The 18,756-nt window shown below is 39.9% G+C and overlaps 1 protein-coding gene and 1 long non-coding RNA gene across 4 annotated transcripts; one reads left to right on the plus strand and one right to left on the minus strand.

Moving 5' to 3' along the window:
- Positions 1-332: 332 nt before the first annotated feature.
- Positions 333-17,330, minus strand: LOC110841570 (uncharacterized). Of its 3 annotated transcripts, none has more exons than XM_087353473.1 (2): positions 17,082-17,330; positions 333-2,420 (listed from the first exon to the last, which is right to left on the minus strand). In XM_087353473.1, the coding sequence occupies exons 1-2, from the start codon at positions 17,178-17,180 to the stop codon at positions 1,362-1,364; spliced, it is 1,158 nt and encodes a 385-aa protein (XP_087209599.1). In that variant the 5' UTR covers positions 17,181-17,330; the 3' UTR covers positions 333-1,361. The 3 variants fall into 3 exon arrangements, 2 of the variants coding, with proteins under 2 accessions (XP_087209599.1, XP_087209600.1); XM_087353474.1 differs by lacking the exon at positions 17,082-17,330 and adding an exon at positions 5,001-5,073; XR_015536385.1 differs by lacking the exon at positions 333-2,420 and adding an exon at positions 16,177-16,457 and having other exon boundaries at positions 17,082-17,189.
- On the plus strand, positions 16,459-18,569 carry LOC147872943 (uncharacterized). The gene is made up of 2 exons (XR_015536389.1): positions 16,459-16,892; positions 18,073-18,569. It is a non-coding gene; the product is annotated as an uncharacterized LOC147872943 (long non-coding RNA).
- The last annotated feature ends 187 nt before the right edge of the window (positions 18,570-18,756 follow it).

Below are 18,756 nucleotides of genomic sequence, written 5' to 3' on the forward strand. Positions count from 1 at the left end.
CTGGTTCCGGAGAAAGTTGGCTCAACCGTTGGCATCAATACTAACACAATAGTGTCGGCCGACGTTTCGGCTGGAAACATTTCTGCCTGTATTAAGACGACGTTGCGATATCGCAAGGATGTAGCTTAACAATTCGGTAAATGCGTACATCTGTTGAGGTTAAAATAACGTGATATTTTTACGAGAGAACCCAACAGTTTTTCATGCAGGAGACAGTGGAAAGGAGAAATGTTTAAAATTACTTTAGTAGTGGCATAATATTAGCTCACGTCTCTTTTCTTCAATTCAGCAACTATTTTTCACATGTAAGCTACCAGTAAGGGCGTGCTGAATAAATTGGCCAAGTAATTTATTTGTACATAAAATAATGATACAAAAATCCTTTATTGACAAGTGTAAAAGCGTAATAAAACCAAAAAAAAAACATAATACAAAGAGGAAAATACAAATATCAAACAAAGTGTACTGGAACAATTAATTCAGTTCACATTCTTAAAGCAACTAGGTAAGTGCACGCCCATTGGTTGCGAAGAGCGATTCGTATGATCAAGATGACAGTAACTTAATATTGGCGGAAATGAAAATGATCATGAAAATGACATATGGACGTTCAAAGCACCTGAGAAACTTATGAGCGAGTATTAAAGTTGATGTGATTATTATATGTAGAAATAAATGAAAATATATACACAAAATGGGTAAAGGCAGGTAAACAGAGGGGTCAGAGATTGAGGGAAAGATGGCGAGCTATACACCAACACTGAGTTTCAAAAAGGAATAAATATTACGAAAGCTTTTGGAACAACCGCGTACGTAAATTGTCTTCGATGAGCGTATTCCTTTCTCAAGATATCTAAAAAAAAATAATTGTTTTCTACTGTTAATCAGCCTTGAACATTTAATTTGAGAATTTTACCTCATTCAAAGAATAATTTGGCATACAGAACATTTCCCTGGCATGGTAACCTGAACTACTGATGTATGCAAATTTATTTAAAACTCCAAATACGTTTTATCTGTGATGCCTATTATTCACGGCACTTTAGAAGGCGTGAACAGTAATTAATATTCTTAAAATGTAATACTCAGGTGAACATCTAATAACATGTATTAGAACGGCATATAAAAATTGAATGACATATTTAATCATGGTATTGTCTTGGTGCGATGATATGACGTCTGAAATGATTAATGCTATTATCATGTTAACAAAGGCTAATGTTATTGGAATAAGAATCTAGTGTGGCGAGGAAAATACTTTCGGTAAAATCGCACTTCAACCCACGGGGCGATGTCCTCTTGTTAACACTTAAAGAGCTTCAGTCGCGCGAGAGAAGCAAAATTGTCATACGAACTGTCTGTTACTGCAAGTACTCCTTGCCGTAAGAACCACTTGTTCCGCTGTACCCTCCGGATGAATATGAAGACGCTATACTCGGATGTCCACTGCTACCAGCTGAAGAGTAGCTGGACGGCGCCAAAGTATACGCGCTCTGTGAGCGAGACGGAGCGGTGTAACTGCTGGTACTGTCATGGCTACTGGACGGAGCGCTGTAGGAGTATCCTGAACCCTGGCTTACACTTGGAGCAGCGTAGTTCGCCCCCGAGCTGTAGCTTCCCAAACTGGAGGAGGGTGTCGAATATGACGCTGCAGATCCGTAGGTGCCCAGCGTTGAGGGAGCATTGTAGCTGTAGCTGGTAGACGGAGCGCTGTAGGTACTTGAAGGCGCATTGTATCCTCCAAGAGAGGAGGCGCTCTGGCTGACGGCAGGCGAGCTGTAGGAAGAAGATCCCGAAGACGCTGAGAGGCCAAGTGGAATTTGAGCGCTGTAACCGCTACTGATACTAGGAGAACTGTAGCTAAGGCTGCCCCCGTTGTGGCCAAAAGGGGTGGAAGACCCAACCGAGTACCCGCCTGTACCGATACCAAATGTTACCGGGCCAAGTTTGGCGGAATTTTGTGCAAGTATTGGGGCAATTGCTATAGGCGCAGAGACAGTGGCGTGGCCGCCACCGAGACTCAGGCCACTGATACCTCCATACGACGGAAATCCATGACTGCCTTGAAGAAGAAGTGGCTGGCCTAAACCGTGACCTCCAAAGTTGAGGCCACTCAGACCATGTCCTTCTTGGAGGAGTAACGCGTGACCCAGCCCTCCGCCACCAAGAGACAATCCTCCGTGGCCGAAGCCAGAAGACAATCCGACACCTGGGAAGTGACCGAAGTTGAGGCCGGAAAATGTCGGAGCGTAACCGAGTCCGGCGCTTCCGTGTTGTCCGGAGCCTCCCCCGTAGCCGTATGTAGAAACGGTGGTCCGTTTGTCCTTCTTGGCCGTGGCGTGGTCAAGCTGTTTCTTGGTGTTCGCAAGAGCATCTGCCAGCACGTGGGTGGCGATTAGGGCCGACAAGCCCAACACGATCTGCAAACAGTACGGGAATCGCGTGGTCACTCGAAGCTATTATTAACAGACCAACTTAAACTTTAACACGTACGACTTAAAACGTATTTTAAACTCCCGCAAACTTGACCTGGGACATCTTCAAGTTTGCGTCGATGCAGAGGGAAATGACAAATTAATACGCATTTCTTCGAGCGGTAATTTACAACGAAAAATACAGCGAATTTGACTCACGAATTGATATTTTTGTGTCATAATTTATTTTTATTTATTATTTTAGTGTTCTGTCTGACGACAGGTCCATATGAACAGGATCCTTCCATCCTTTTCTCGGACTGGGACCTGTTCATATACGTTCTTGGCAGATGATCCAGAAGTGATTTGCCATTGCCTTCTTCTGTGTGTGAATGGAGTAATTGTTGGGATGCCACGGAGGAAAACTCCGTGTTGCCTAGACCACGGCCTTGCCCAACACAAGTTATAAATTCGGGCACCGCTGGGAATCGAACCCGAGACCCCAGGATTACAAGGCCAGCGTTCTAACCGCTAAACAGACGCGTAGGATATATTTACAGCTTCGAAATATTATTTGTTACATACGACTTTCATTTACAAGTTGTACATTTAATTTTCAATCTAATTTTAATAAATTCTTATTTATTCTGACTTATTCATTGCAACTGTTAATTCCATTACTCAGACTTCTTTTTACCAAAAATACGTAACGTCAGAATCATTCTTTCACACAACGGATAGTCGACTGATAGCACGTGCCGGCCTCAGTCCATCTCTTTGTAAGTTCACGAAACCAACGAACTGATTTCTTCTCTCATTATTTCTGGCCCCTGTGTCCTGATTCTTGTAACTCTTCCTCTGAAGGACAAATTCTTTGCTTCTAAATAATTTGCCGATCCAAGCACCCTTCTCTCGTCGCAGAAGTTTTATTTCCGCAGTTTATAATCTGATACAATGTCCCGTTGAATTTACATTTATACCTCAGTATGCTTATAAGCCCAAATTACGTTCGCCAATTCAGTGTACTTGCCTCGCGTTGTTTGGTTTCCTTGAACTCCAGCGTCAGCGAAGAACACCCAGAGGGTTCATTGTCAGTCGAAGGCAAAGTCGCAGTGATGTTATTTCAATACAATCGCTGTTTTTGTTACAATCCTTGGTTGTCATTCAATTCTTTTTAACACATAGAAAACCTTTTGGAATTTGAGTGAGTATGACAGACTGTTAACAACTTTTAACTTTTAAGGATTGAAGTACCCTGAATTATTTTCACACCTCTATGGGTGACTAGTATATTTCGAAATGAAGTTCTTTTCATATTTTGTACAGAAAATTCAATACAAATACGCTGGAGAGTGGTTATTGGAGACCAATGTTAATTGGAAACGTGACCTGTCTTCATCCAAAGCCTTCACGAGGCCAACATTAACAATCTCTGAACACTCTCACCTTCTCACAAGAAAGTCACGTGATTTCGTAAAAAGAAATTAAAGTAAAGCTGTCCCGCTATAAGCCATGTGGGAGCTTAGGAGCTCGCCGAACAAATTTGATCCTAGATCCTGCAGTGAAGAGGCACGTCCTTTCAAACTTCACCTACAGAATATATGTAATTAAACCTGAAGGTAAATTACCGTTAAATTTGCAATCAAACTAAGCCTTACACTGAAATTTAGTTACATTCAGTAGAACTGTAAATAAAATCAGAACTTACAGGTTTAACAATTTCTCTAGAAGTCAATACCTGTTAAGACGGTAAAAAATATTCCCGCTTTTATGGTTCCCGAAGGTTCACTATCGTGTCCACAAGATCCCGCCACTGGTCCCTATCCAAAGCCAGTTGAATCCAATCCACACCCTCTTACTTATAGATTTGCGTTATTATTACCATTGTCTCCCTTGAGCGAACGTTCTCAACAAGGGAAATGATCTAGCTTGGTTATCTGTCTTTTTATATTTTTTAAAGTTTTACAATTATATTAGTGTTCCCTACGTGGATTATTTTGTTTTTATTTATATTCCTTCATTTTTTGCTCTGTGTTAATATTGTTTCTATTTTGGGTTTGCCTGTACTTGGCAGTTATATTTAATACTGTATATTTATAAGTTTAGTTAATCCGTTTGTGTAAGATTTTTAATTTTTATTTCACTATTATTGTATATATTATCAGTGTTTGCCTGTTATTGGCTTCTTGCTGTTGGCAAACACGTAAATAAATTAATTGAATTGAATTGAATTATTTACTCCAAGATATATCCTTTACGTTTATTGAGTAAAACTTTGTATGTATTTCTGGTTTCTCGCATACGTGCTTCAGCCTTGATTTAATGTCCCTAAAAAATTTGGTAAAGAAAACTTTTTACTAAGTTGCACATTTTTCGTCACCCGTTTCTGGAGGACACTCGATCAGGGCAAGAGATGAAGTTTCACGTCCAATAGAACAGATAAAATTATAATTTAACGTGTTAAGTAATATTTAAGTTTTAGTTTAATAAATAAAGCACAAAACCTGACGGATTTATCAGGAAACTGACCGAATTTAATAATCGAGTCTCCGTGGCTCGAGACCTTCTAAAATCTGCTGCACTTACCAGAAGCTTCATGTTGGTAAGCGTTAATCCACCCGCCTCTGTGATACTTGCTTCACTGAACGGTAGAGATTGAACTTGGCCAAGACTTTACGTGTTATATACAAGATTCGCTCCTTCCCATTTCCCTCTCTCGTTTTTGCCTCTCGTCCCACTGCCCCCCTTTCTCCACACGTTCACTCTTCAGATGCAACGCCCTCGACATCATCTGCAAGTGAGCGGGAACTACCACGCGTCACTGATCAACGCATTCCGTGTCGTGTTAGCGTAGGTTTGGGATCGCTTTCGAATCCCGTCCTGGGCACCGTTGCTTGTCCGTATTATTCTTCTTTTTCTTTCTATCTGTGAGGACACAAGATTTCGCTGGTCCGAGGGCCACTCACGGCCCTTCGAAGAATTGGACAAACGCTTTGTCTAAGGACAAAGTTTAAAGCAGGACAGGGCAAGGCGCCTAAGACGTGATAACTGGACGAATTTATTTCGCGATTTCAAGGTATGGATTTCTCTTGGGCAGTCCACACTTAACACAATTGACCCTAGCGAAAAAGTTGAAATTTATACTGAAAAGATGAAACCACATTTAAGCAGAATTAAGACAAATAGATGGGAATTCATCACGTCCAAATGTTTACAATCGCATGGGTTGTCTTCCAGTTAGAAAATAGCACAATGTAACTACCAGCCTCATGCAAAATACTCTCAAACATTCTACTGGAAAGAAAAGTACATCACAGATTGTCACAAATACGTACATAAGATAATTATTTATCATAGGGCAAAAATGTACAAATGAGAGAAATTTAGGCGTCGTATTTCCGTATCGAAGCCACTGGTTCAAACCTAGGGACTTGCAGTAAAGAGAATAGAACTGATTCAGATTCCACATGAGGAAAGCGACAGGACGGACCAGCCAGCACGTTGCCGCAACGTCGTTCTTGGGCTCCAGACGCACTCACAACAAATAAATGTAACTAAATACGAATTCCAAATTAAATCAATGCTATAATTCAACACGTCATTTTCGTAATATTCGGACAGCAGGTAACTTAACAAATATGTTTACAGTTACGTAGACCCAAATTAGTGACGAGTGCAATTAAAAATTAATACGTATCATGAAGCGAAAATGGTCGCGTACGAAATTACCGTGGCCGATAATACCACCGGATTTTCCTACAAGACATCGAGAAACCTCAGAAAAAACGGTAATCGACACTCCGAATGCAAGCAAAAGCCTCTCATAACACCGGATCGTCTCTTAAGACACTTTACTTCAGTCCGCCTGTTCATAACATAATTTTATCTATCCGCTTTAATAATATCCCCAAAATTCATATCCTGCTCCCCCCAGCTGATATATTCTGATGCATTATCAGAACTGGTATGACGGAAACCGAAATGCATCAACGCGCGACAAGGACCAGCTCCAGCTTCCTTCCATATCCTTCCCTATCCACTACTACAGGGTGGGTGGGAAGTAAGTAGACATTAAATAATCGCTATGCATTGGAAATATAGAAGTTATAACCATTTCTCAATGACTACTTACTTCCCACCCACCCTGTAGTTAATCGTCGTATGGTTCGACGCCTTTGCCTGTGACAGAGTCGGTAATTAAAGAATAAATTAAATAAATAGTAAAATACAACACGAATCGGCTATGAAGTGGCTAGACCTTGCGATTTCCAGCTGACAAGATCGCGGAAATATTTGCAATTTCGTGCAGCTCTGTGTCTCGTCAGGACTTTGTATTTGTCAGGGGAACGATGGGCTGGACATGTAGCTTAGATGGTCGACAAGGGGGGGAGTACACGTAATTTTGGTTTTGAAACCGCTGAGAAGCGATCACTTACAATACCGGGGGGTTACGGGAGTGGCTCATGATCATTCGGAGATTTTCGGCGTATCAGTGACGTCACATTGTATCAGGCCGTCTCAGTAAGACAGAATTCTCGAAGAAGAGATGGCTTCACGGAAGGTAAATTGCAGGTTATGTAAGGACATTGCATGGAAATGGTCACGAATTGCAAGGGGATAAAACGGTGGCGACCTGTTTCGACATCCAACGTCACAAATCTGGGGAGAATAAGGTAAACCACGAAAACCCCAGTCAGGATAGCCGTTCTCCTAGCCGATATCTGAACCCGGGAACTTCCGAATACGAAGTAAGAGCTCTAACAACTCAACCACGACGTTCGTTAAGAACACAATACATTCGTTTTTTCTGCATGTCTAATTATGCGAGTCATGGAACCTTGCAAAATTCAGTGTTTCATGAAAGACCTGTTTAAAGCAGAATAAGTAAAGATGCTGGCTCGATACTTTTTAAATGACATCAACGATAAGTGTACAAGTGTCAGCGATGGTTGAGTTGCTCCAATTATTTGATAAAAATTCCATCTGCGATAATCGAGTCGTTTGTAATAGCAGTTTTGTCAAAAGAACAACAGAAAGTAGGTTCTTGCATCAAGTGACACAGTTCAGTAAGACAGTTTAAGCTGCGAACAATGCCTGTACAGATGACCACTAAACAAAGTGAAAATTTTTACTGTCATTTATGATTTTAACGTTGAACCGCAAAGTGAAAAACGAGAGCGAAAAAGTTTTGGAAGTCGACTCTCGCGACATCGAAACCTTGAAATATTTTGAAACAAGTGGCGCTCCAGACTTCAGCGACACGGGACCAATTCGCCAATCAGATGTGTTTGGCACGCATACAAAAATTAAAACACTTTCAATAATTCTCTCGGTACCATTTACGGTAGCAAAAACTGACTTTAAAAAAAAGTTTCTCGTTCAGCGCAAAACCAGGAACATAATTCCAACTTGGCCACAGAAGAGGGATTGGCCCAGCGTTTAAGCAACAAACATCGCATTTTCTAGGTCAGTGTTAAAATGTCGTATATATGGCTTAAGCCGGAACCAATAGTTTGCTTGTCATTAGTAACCCGGAGCTCGAAGATGGAACGTAAATGCGAAGGTTGATTCTGAAGTGGTTAATGGTTCTGAATGCACTTGTGTTGGATCTGCTATCAGAACGCACAGGATGTCATGGGACCCCATGCAGACTTTCTACCTGAGCCGATAAGGACAAGACGCTAAGATCAGAAGATATTTAGCACAACACTAATGTGAAGCTCCACATTGCTAGTACCATTTTATCTCCCGATACTTTTATATAACGACAGAATAAACAGAAACGGGTAAACTAGGTTCAATATTCGCTGTTATTTTGTGGTAAGATTCTACTATTCAGTTGCAAAATGTTCCATGTCATAATCTTGAAATCCTTTCGTTAGAAAAACGTGCAAACTTCAGCGCGAAGCGGACGTCACTTTAATTAATTTTACCAGAGTGACTACCTGTTTGTCCGTCCATCCCAGCAGGGGTCCCAATGTAGATAAACTCGCAAACTTTCTGAATCATTACGCGAAATTCCGACATCGTAAATGCCAAAGCCGTGCACTGGACGCGATAACGAACCAGTTAGTTACAGCTTTCATAATCAAAACCTGTTTCCGTAAGATCCATCTGACTCTAATAGTTCAAGCTTCTTCTTGGCCGTCCCCCCCCCAGAAGTGGCCTTTCCGCAAAACTCTTACTCACCAACTCCTAGTCTTTGCTACTTCCTGATCGCAATGTTTATATTAAGCACAGATTGTCCCTGTAAGGAATTTGAAAAAAAAACCTTAAACAATTGAAGCGGATTATCCCCGAAAGCAAATTCCCTCCTTATAAAAATAATTTCTCATCAGTTGTTGTTCTTCTGCTGGTTGTAAAATTTGATCTCACTCCGTTTTTCTTAAGAAAATAATCTGTTATTCATCATTTCTATCGTAAAGATATTATTACTACAATTACAGAAGGATTTGAGGTTAGGTTTTCACGGCGGTGAGTATGAAGAGTTCTGTCTTCTGGGTTGTTGCGCAGTGTAGTCTGGTAGAAGCTTGACATTATTACAGTGTTGGTTTCGTCAGTAAAGATAACAAATATATTATGTTAATCAAAACAGTGGGCATCGAGGCTTACAACAATTTTGTATTCCTCTCTTGAATACTGAGATACTGAGGACGCAGGATTCATACCAAGGGAGCATCTTAATTCTCCAGCTATACAAGAGGATGTTTCCCAACAGACATAAGAGTTACTAAGACGGTGCACTCAGCACAAAGTGTTTTTGCCAGGATTCCTGCTTCAAAAGTAGGTCCCACATCACCTCGCGACTTCTGACTTCGGAAAGTAAAAGTGAAACAGGCTCTAGTCTGGCGTGACGTCATGGGCACCCCGACAGCAAATTGTTCCCAGAACAATTTGGTTTCAGGAAAGGTGAATCCACTGCAGAAGTAGCATTACAACTAAAAGAAAATGTATTAAAAGCTATTAACAGAAAATACGTGTTTAAAATAATATTCTGTGATTCAGTAAAAGTTTTTGAGAACGTAAATAAATGAAATTTTGTCAACTAAATTATAATTTTTTTTTAATTCAAGGATTAGCTGCAGAATTGTTCAGATCATAACAGATACAAAACAAAAGGTCGAAATGAAATAACATAAAGACAATCTGAATTTTTCACAAAGTGGAGGAATAATAAAATATGGAGTTTCCCATGGGTCAATTCCAGAGTTTTTCATAATATACGAAAATTACATTCCTCCAACAATAAATGTCTTATCAGAACCCATAATATCTGCTGATGATACAAGTGTTGTAATTTATAGTAAAAAATTTGATGATTTTTGTATAATGTAATACACTAGTTCTCTCTGATAATATAATAATTTTCCTTACTGACAATTTAAAATAAATTCTACACTGCGAAGACCCTTCTAAAATTCTAAAAAATAAAACCACATAACAATACTATTATTTAAGAAAGGAAAATTATAAGTTTACGATAATTATAGAGGCATTATTTCTTTCAATTTTGGATAAAAAGTAAACGCCAAACCTTCTCAAAGTAAATGATATAAAATGTATAACGAAATAAAACATGAAATACTAATTGTTTTTCACAGTGCATGTTTTTGTGCAGATAAAAACTTGTCACTTAAATTATTTTCTTAAAACCCACGGAGTTTCAATGTGGCCTTAATGATTTCAAGGAAGAAGTCTTTTAGAATGATCTGACACAGAATAGATTAATTGCAGCTGCACGGTACGTACATAACATTGACAAAAGAAGAGGAACGGTAGTCAAGGTTGGAACAAAGCAATCAGAGCGGAAAACATTAAATCAGTCAGAGTCCTCATCAAGGCTCCAGCCTGCCCTCTGTTACACATAATTTGCATTATCAGAAAATGGCGGCTTACATCACACCTAACCTAACCTAACCTTAAAAGGGAATTTGTATATTTCATCTGTTGGCCGGCGTCTTAGGACGAAATGCAATTTACAACTTATCAAGACACAGCTCAGGACATTAACATGACAAATTTCGACTGTAAATATTACGATTCAGACAGAAATACACAGCTTGTAGCAACTTTTTTATGTGTTATAAAGTCATCGAAAAAGTTTACTGATTTAACATTTCGTTTATAACATACGAATCTTAAAACGCCTTTATTAAAACAGTCCCAAATTACGTTACAACAGAGAAGCTATATTATTAAACTACGTGTTAAACCCAAATTTTTGTTCGGAAAAATATAAGAATTAGAATTTTAAGACGATCTATGATGACGTAAGGCAGTTAAGTTTCGACTGCGTGCATAGGATATTACGACAGAAATGTAAACCATGAACAGCCTGTTAACAAAAATTAGACATAACAAATTACATGAACAACTAATCATTAAATTATACAAAATTAGGGAGCAACAGTTTTTAGAATGTCCCGCTCGAGAATCAATCACATTCGACGTTCTCTGTTCCCAAATAAAATGTACGATTTGCTTATCTGTGTTTTATTCAGCGATGGTATTGGTTGCTCAGACTGTACAGCATCAGATGATTTTTTTATTTATTTAATGTTCTGTCTGATGTCAGGTCCATATGAACAGGATCCTTCCATCCTTCTCTCGGACTGGGACCTGTTCATATACGTTCTTGGCAGATGATCCAGAAGTGGTTTGCCATTGCCTTCTTCTGTGTGTGAATGGAGTAATTGTTGGGATGCCACGGAGGAAAACTCCGTGTTGCCTAGACCACGGCCTTGCCCAACACAAGTTATAAATTCGGGCACCGCCGGGAATCGAACCAGAGACCCCAGGATTACAAGGCCAGCGTTATAACCGCTAGACCACCGTGGCGGTGTCATCAGATGATAGGCTACTTTAATTAAAAATGAATTTAATTGCAACGAAAGGAGCGTTCGTTACCTTATTTAAGGTCCTTTGCTGGTATTTGCCTGGATGGACCGAGGAGTCAATGGATTTCATATAAGAACGCAGAAGAATTCATTTCTTTTTTTAGCCTGACAGAAGACGAAGTAAGAGTACACAAACACGTGATAGGACCAATTTTTACTTCTCTCTCGCTGATCTGGTTCACTCTCCTATCATTTCATTGGAACCCACGGTCGAATGAATAAAAAAGAAAAATAAGAAGATCGCTTCAAGAACTTTCTCCACAGACCCTTTGCCATGACATTCTTCGGTATCAACAACTATCACCTGGTATTAGCAGAACATCCATTATTTAAAATGCGTCAGTGGAGGTCAACGCACGCACAGATACAATTTCTTTTTCTCCTGAAGTTTCTTGCATACCCAAGCGACTCTGTCCACCAGGACCCTAAATTTTGACCATGTGAGGCCCTACTCTCTGTCAAATTCATGAGGTTCCTAAAAATCTAAATACGAACGAACTTCAAAAATAAACATTAAATTGATTTGGTGAAAACGTAATTTTTTGACGTAAATACGTCTATATTTTAGGGTCAGTGTCATTCGGCAAAAATGTGTTACGAAAAAGTGTTACGAAAAAGTGTAACTTAATTGTTATGTTACCTAGGAAACCTCATCTGTTTACTCAGCATTGTTATTACCTATAAAACATTACCGATTCGATTCCCGGCGGTGCCCGAATTTATAACTTGTGTTGGGCAAGGCCGTGGTCTAGGCAACACGGAGTTTTCCTCCGTGGCATCCCAACAATTACTCCATTCACACACAGAAGAAGGCAATGGCAAACCACTTCTGGATCATCTGCCAAGAACGTATATGAACAGGTCCCAGTCCGAGAAAAGGATGGAAGGATCCTGTTCATATGAACCTGTCGTCAGACAGAACACTAAATAAAAATAATAAATACCTTACATTACACTACATTCAGCTACCACAGACCCATCTTGAGCGTAACTAATCCAAGTTAAATAAGCAATGTCTTAAACAAACTTATCTCAATTGTAAAGCATGTATAAAGGAAATATTTAGAATAAAGCCAATATATAAACTTCCTTTCCGTATAGACGTATTTACGTCAAATTCTCCTGAACCGTGGTTCTACTGACACTTTAATGACAGTAGTGAATGTGTAAGGCTGTCATAACACGTTTGCATAACGGAGTAATTGGAAGATGAAAACATATTTTTCGTGATTTTTGGATAGCATTAAGTTACTGGTGATACCTTCAAAAGATAAGTTACGATGGACTTGATGCTTAGCGCAGAGAGATTTCCTTGAAACTTTGTTGCCCGCGACTCGTTCTTCACGTGTTTTGAAAGCGAAAACGATGGTACTCCTGTGGAATCCATTTGCACAAGATTCAAAAAGGGAAAGGCAACTCAATTTTATCATTGACGATGATTTCATGAAAGTCATGTACCCAGCGAGGTTAATAACAACGTCTTCAAAGCATTATTTCGCTACGAGTCTCGCAGCTTTAATTAGGTGCTTTTCAGAGGCGTTCAAATCCACTAAAAACAAAACATTATTAGAACAACTTTTGTAAATAATTGATCCTCTCTTTAAATTAATTTCTAGCTCATCTATAATAGGGATAAATGATCTGACACGACATTTGTGTCTTTTAGAAAGATTTTCATCATCATCAACATTTCCTTCTCCGCGAATCTGCATTGTTTAGTCTACATTACGCAATTTTTCATTTGCTTTGTGTTCTCGAAAGTTTTTCGGATTTCTTCAAGACTTGGAGGAGTGTTTTAACAAGTTTGGCACCTGCACTAAGGACAAGGGATATTTGTGGATCCTGTAGAGACTTTTTGGTTTCGTGGAATTGATTTAATAGACGATTACAAAATTCTAACATTTTCGTGCAGAATACCAGCTTCTGTTCTCGTGTCACCCCTTCCACTGGAATCAGTATGAATACGATTGTCTCAACAATTAGTTCGTAACTGTCTTTTGTAGCTTAGGTTAGGTTAGGTTAGGTTACGTTAGGTTATGTTAGGTTAGGTTACGTTAGGTTAGGTTACGTAGTGTTAGGTTAGGTTACGTTATGTTAGGTTAGGTTAGGTTAGGTTAGGTTAGGTTAGGTTATGCTTTTCGCCTGGTGTCAGAGAGAAGTTCAGAACCCAACAATGATTTGAGGAGTGCACTGTCATTTGTTACGGTAGGAAAACTATGTATATTTGTTTCAAAATAAAAATAAAGAAGCAAATTAACTGCAATTAGTAAGCGATCGACTGCAGAACAGCCAAAAAAATTTAGTGAATTTCCAGCACAGCCACGACATTTAAAAACATCACCGCCTGAAAGATCAAAGAACAAATTATTATTCAAAATGTAAGCCCCAGCTGTTACGTATGGTTCATAAAAAGGAAAAATAAACATGCGCAATTGAAATTGCCCCACTTCAGTCCGCAGAAATATAATTGCATTAATTAATTTTTATTACTTTAATTATTAGAAGTGAAAATCATTTTGGTAGCTGCAATGAGCTTTAAAACAATTCTATGTTTTCGCCAAAAGCAGTCAGTCAACACAGTAAATCTCAAAATGCATTTGTGAGGTCTCTTATATTGTGAGGCCGCAAGCCATAGCTTACGTAAGTCCCGGCCTCTGCTCTAAGTAGGATTTTCTATATTAACAGGAGCAGAGATTTCCACATTAATAAAGAAAAAACGAATTTCCTTTTCCCGTGATATTCACGGCTTATTAGATCTCTCAGTGAAGTACAAAGAGGAAGACAAACATGTAAGTAGACAGACAGACAGACAGACATACGAACATATGGACAGCTGGGTGAACGGATGGATAGACATATAATTTTTTAATTTTTTTATTTGTAGTGTTCTGTCTGACGACAGGTCCATATATTATGAGCAGGATCCTTCCAACCTCTTCAGGTTGTCAGGGACCTGCTCATACATATATACATTCTTGGCAGAGATGATCAGACGTGGTTTGCCATTGCCTTCTTCTGTGTGTGAGTGAAGTAATTGTTGGGATGCCACGGAGAAACCGGGGAAGCCCCCGGAGGAAAACTCCGTGATGCCTAGACCACGGCCTTGCCCAACAAGTTATAAATTCGGGCACCGCCGGGAATCGAACCCGAGACCCCAGGATTACAAGGCCAGCGTTCTAACCGCTAGACCACCTCATCTTATTATTATTTAGTGTTCTGTCTGACGACAGGTCCATATGAACAGGATCCTTCCATCCTTTTCTCGTACTGGGACCTGTTCATATACGTTCTTGGCAGATGATCCAGAAGTGGTTTGCCATTGCCTTCTTCTGTGTGTGAGTGAAGTAATTGTTGGGATGCCACGGAGAAACCGGGGAAGCCCCCGGAGGAAAACTCCGTGATGCCTAGACCACGGCCTTGCCCAACACAAGTTATAAATTCGGGCACCGCCGGGAATCGAACCCGAGACCCCAGGATTACAAGGCCAGCGTTCTAACCGCTAGACCACCTCATCTTATTATTATTTAGTGTTCTGTCTGACGACAGGTCCATATGAACAGGATCCTTCCATCCTTTTCTCGTACTGGGACCTGTTCATATACGTTCTTGGCAGATGATCCAGAAGTGGTTTGCCATTGCCTTCTTCTGTGTGTGAATGGAGTAATTGTTGGGATGCCACGGAGAAACCGGGGAAGCCCCCGGAGGAAAACTCCGTGATGCCTAGACCACGGCCTTGCCCAACACAAGTTATAAATTTGAGCACCACCGGGAATTGAACCCGGGACCCCAGGCTTACAAGACTAGTGTTCTGACCGCTAGACCACCGTAAGGTACAGACATATAATTAGAAAGAGAGAAAGAGAGACAAACGCTGGGTAAAGATAAGAGCTAAGAGCAGACACAAGACCTCGCTTTATCAGCACCGTCTGAAGATGACCCATTTTTAAATAAGCGAAACGACTCTCTCTAGCAAAATTCGAAGATTAACAACGTTAGAAAACCATGCAACTGGCCATTTCAATTCAACTCCCTATCTCAGAACTTCGTATTTCCTTAAGACTGATCTTAAAATTATCTCCTCACTTTCCAAACTGGTTTTCCGATGACAATGTATCAGTTTATTTTGTCCATCTATCTGGTCCACTCGAATGTCACAGGCTTCGGTAGATGTCCTGGGCAAACAACTTCCATACTCGGTTAACAAAAAAGTCAAATTCAACTACTTGTTTCGTTCTCTATAAGGCCAAATATCTTTTGATACTTTTAAATATTACTCACTTCGTCATGGGGTTTCTTTTTCTAGAGACGTGATTTGTACATCGTATTTAAATCGTGTTTGAGTTTCGTGACATTTTAGTGGTAACTTAAAAATTAAGTAAAGTAATTTCAAGTCAAACTCTTATCAAACGGGCTCATCCAATCCTGCGAGACTGAACGTTGCTACAACCCAGAAGACACCCAGCTGATCCAGTGACTGTCCTCAAATCTTTCAGTAAAGCATTCAAAAGTCTACGTACCCCCATACAATTCAATGCTTCCTTTGTAACGTGTTTAGCGACGACTACTGAAAGTTTCATTTCGGCTGCATGAATTTTTGTTAACTGCGTTCCAAGAACTCATTTTCCCTGTACCATTGACGGACTCTATACATCCAGCATCACTGAATTTCAGTACTGATAGAATTTTCCTGAGGGCCCATATCAGCTCGCGGTTAAGCCACGTGGCGTTGCGAAGATCTTGTAACCCTGACGCTACCATTTGAGATAACATCGTTAGATCTGTTCTCGTGACAGGACTTGCATCGTAACTATGAAAGTAAAGAAATTCATACAAATGGAACACTGGATTAAAAGACAAGAAGTGTGTACAACAGAAAAGGTTTTATGAGTTCCACACGTAAATGATTGTTCCTTATCTGACCAGACATTTCGTGAGACTTTCTACTGTCACTACAGTAACCTTTTATGTGCTTCAATTTTGAAGTAATTACTGCACTACTCGTCGAAAGGAAGGTTTCCATCAACTTAAAACTCTCTCCCTCAAAAGTAGATCTACGAGACGCCAACACCAATGAAAGAAAAAGTTTTGTATAAATTACGTCGTATATTCATGCAGTACTGTTTTCAGTTGGCAGTGGGTGGCAAACCTGCAGAAACAAAACACGAGAGATAAGCACAAGCAGAATTTTTTTCATTTGTTTTGTTTAACATTAACAGATACATATTCTACTGATAGCGTGACTTTGAAATACTGGAAGAAACCGGTGGTAGGAATTCACATGGAGGGACTGCGAAAAAACGCGAAGAACATCAACTAGGACCGAGATCTGAACCCGAGACCTCCCGAACAGCAAGCAGGAATGCCAGCCACGAGACAGCAGACTACACTCCTCGTGGGCGCGGCTTTCTTCTTGGCAATGACGTCAGTTTATTGTTCCTGAATAACTGGACCAGTCATGTGGACTTGGCAAACAATGACCTCCACCTTCGATTGTCTCAGTGAAATCGAATGACCGACTGCAGTGAAAGCATCTGTATCGCCTTTGACTACTCGGAAGCAACTGCAGTGAGATAAGTAATGGGTTTGTATTCGTATCTGCCGCTGTACGTGTCTACAAGCTAGACACCCGTCCACAGCATGATAAAATGTCCACATAAAACATGTAAGATGTCGATGACCCGTAAAATGTTGAAAAACTAGTCTTAAAACATCACGGTCGCCACCCAACGTGGTCCAAGGCAGGTGAAACCTCTTGTGTCGGACAGTGTACCTTTCTAACAAGTTGTTTGACAGCGCTCGGGGTGTGCCCAGCTTTAAGGCGAGTCACCACGACGGAGCGACAAGATCCAGATCCTTGCCCTGGAGACATCTGGCCCACACAATTTAGATTCACGAATGCACACAGACAAATCGTGATGCTTGTCTGACAATACAAAGATCATTACTGCGATGGAGGCACCAATGCTGGTTAAGTTCTACCAGGCTATATGGCGCTAAAACCAAGATGGCAGCCATCATTGTAGACATTGCGTTCATAACCTAAAATCCTTAAAATATAAAGAGACAATGACATTGTAATTTATTAGATCTGTTGGTTAATTCCACTCCTCTGACTCAAAATATTTTGCACATTGGTCGATGATAAAGTTTTGCCACTGCAGGGGGGCATAAAAGAGCGTACAGAATTATTGAAGTGTAATTTATAATAACTTTTTAACACTCATGTAATTCTCGATGTTTATACAATATGGACCCATCACAGTAGATACTTTTAACTTTTACACTTACAAAATAATTTCTACTTTTATTTATTTATCTTTATTTTTTGCTTTAACTGTTCCATATTTGGATGTCATATCCTCCACCTGCAAACTTAGTACAAGAGAAAATGCACTTACAATTTACAAAACTTTGACTTGATCTGTGTAGGCACGCTGGAATAGTCTGAAGAATTAGAAAGGAGGAGAAAGAAATGTTTGGAATCACAAATGAAGTCACGATAACTGTAGGCTACATACTATTAAATCATAATCTGAAATATCACAAAAACAGAATGCTGCTTACAAGCCGAGGAGCAACGACGCTTGGGAACACTGAGCAGACAACCCAGGCTCCTAGCAGGCCGCGTTGCCTGATAAGGACAACGTTGGAATTAAACTTAAGTTACTTAGGAGACCGCAGACACACTTGCACTTACACAGGTACAATAATTTTCATTGGTTTGTAGCTCGTTTAACAACACTTATTGTCAAATGTTACAGATCTTCTGCAGTGAACTGAAAATGAAAGGGAGAAATAATTTGGTAATGTTTAAAGTACCATCTCAAGTTTTTCTTAAAGTGCTTGAAGAGAACAATGAAAAATCTCACAAACACTGGGTTTGAATCTCGTACATCACAAATCAGAATCTGTTGCGGCACTTACTCGCTACTCTAATGATGTGAACATACAAAGACATCTCAAATAACCAACCAAAGGAACTTTGCTGTTGCCCGACACCAATGAAAAACTGTCCTGTCACGATTTGGGCTCCACTGCACGTGCTTAGACGGTTCTTCAATTCTTGGCTTCCATGCGACTGGCTTAAGGATGACTCAGACACGTCTCATCTCATTTGTGACACAGCTTCCTAAATATTATTTTCATGTTATCCACAAACAAAAGCAATTAGTAATAAACACTATAAAAATAAAATTATACTTTTTTTAAAATATATAAGAAATGTATTTTACACAATAAACTAGTTAATTATGAAACAGCTCAAGATGTTAAAATTCACAACCAAAATTGGCACCAGTGCCACCATCCTGCGCTGGAAGGTTCGAGTAAGTCGACTGCAGTGGCAGGCCACAGCTTATGGTAACAGAACTTTGCAGTGGCCATCAGGTTCATAAATTGACTCCAATATTGCATGTCATTAGATGTGCGACGTGCGTCTGCCTCTT

This window comes from Zootermopsis nevadensis, unplaced genomic scaffold (assembly GCF_977971745.1).
Source record: "Zootermopsis nevadensis isolate Lab colony 2312 unplaced genomic scaffold, Znev_1.0 Znev_ptg000022l, whole genome shotgun sequence".
NCBI classification, from domain to species: domain Eukaryota; kingdom Metazoa; phylum Arthropoda; class Insecta; order Blattodea; family Termopsidae; genus Zootermopsis; species Zootermopsis nevadensis.

Bases quoted from the DNA above. Each gene is read 5' to 3' on its own strand.
- LOC110841570 (XM_087353473.1), bottom strand. From the start codon at position 17,180: ATGTCTCCAGGGCAAGGATCTGGATCTTGTCGCTCCGTCGTGGTGACT. The intron at 2,421-17,081 runs GTACACTGTCCG...TACTGTTTGCAG, and splicing joins TCAAACAACTTGTTAGAAAG to ATCGTGTTGGGCTTGTCGGC.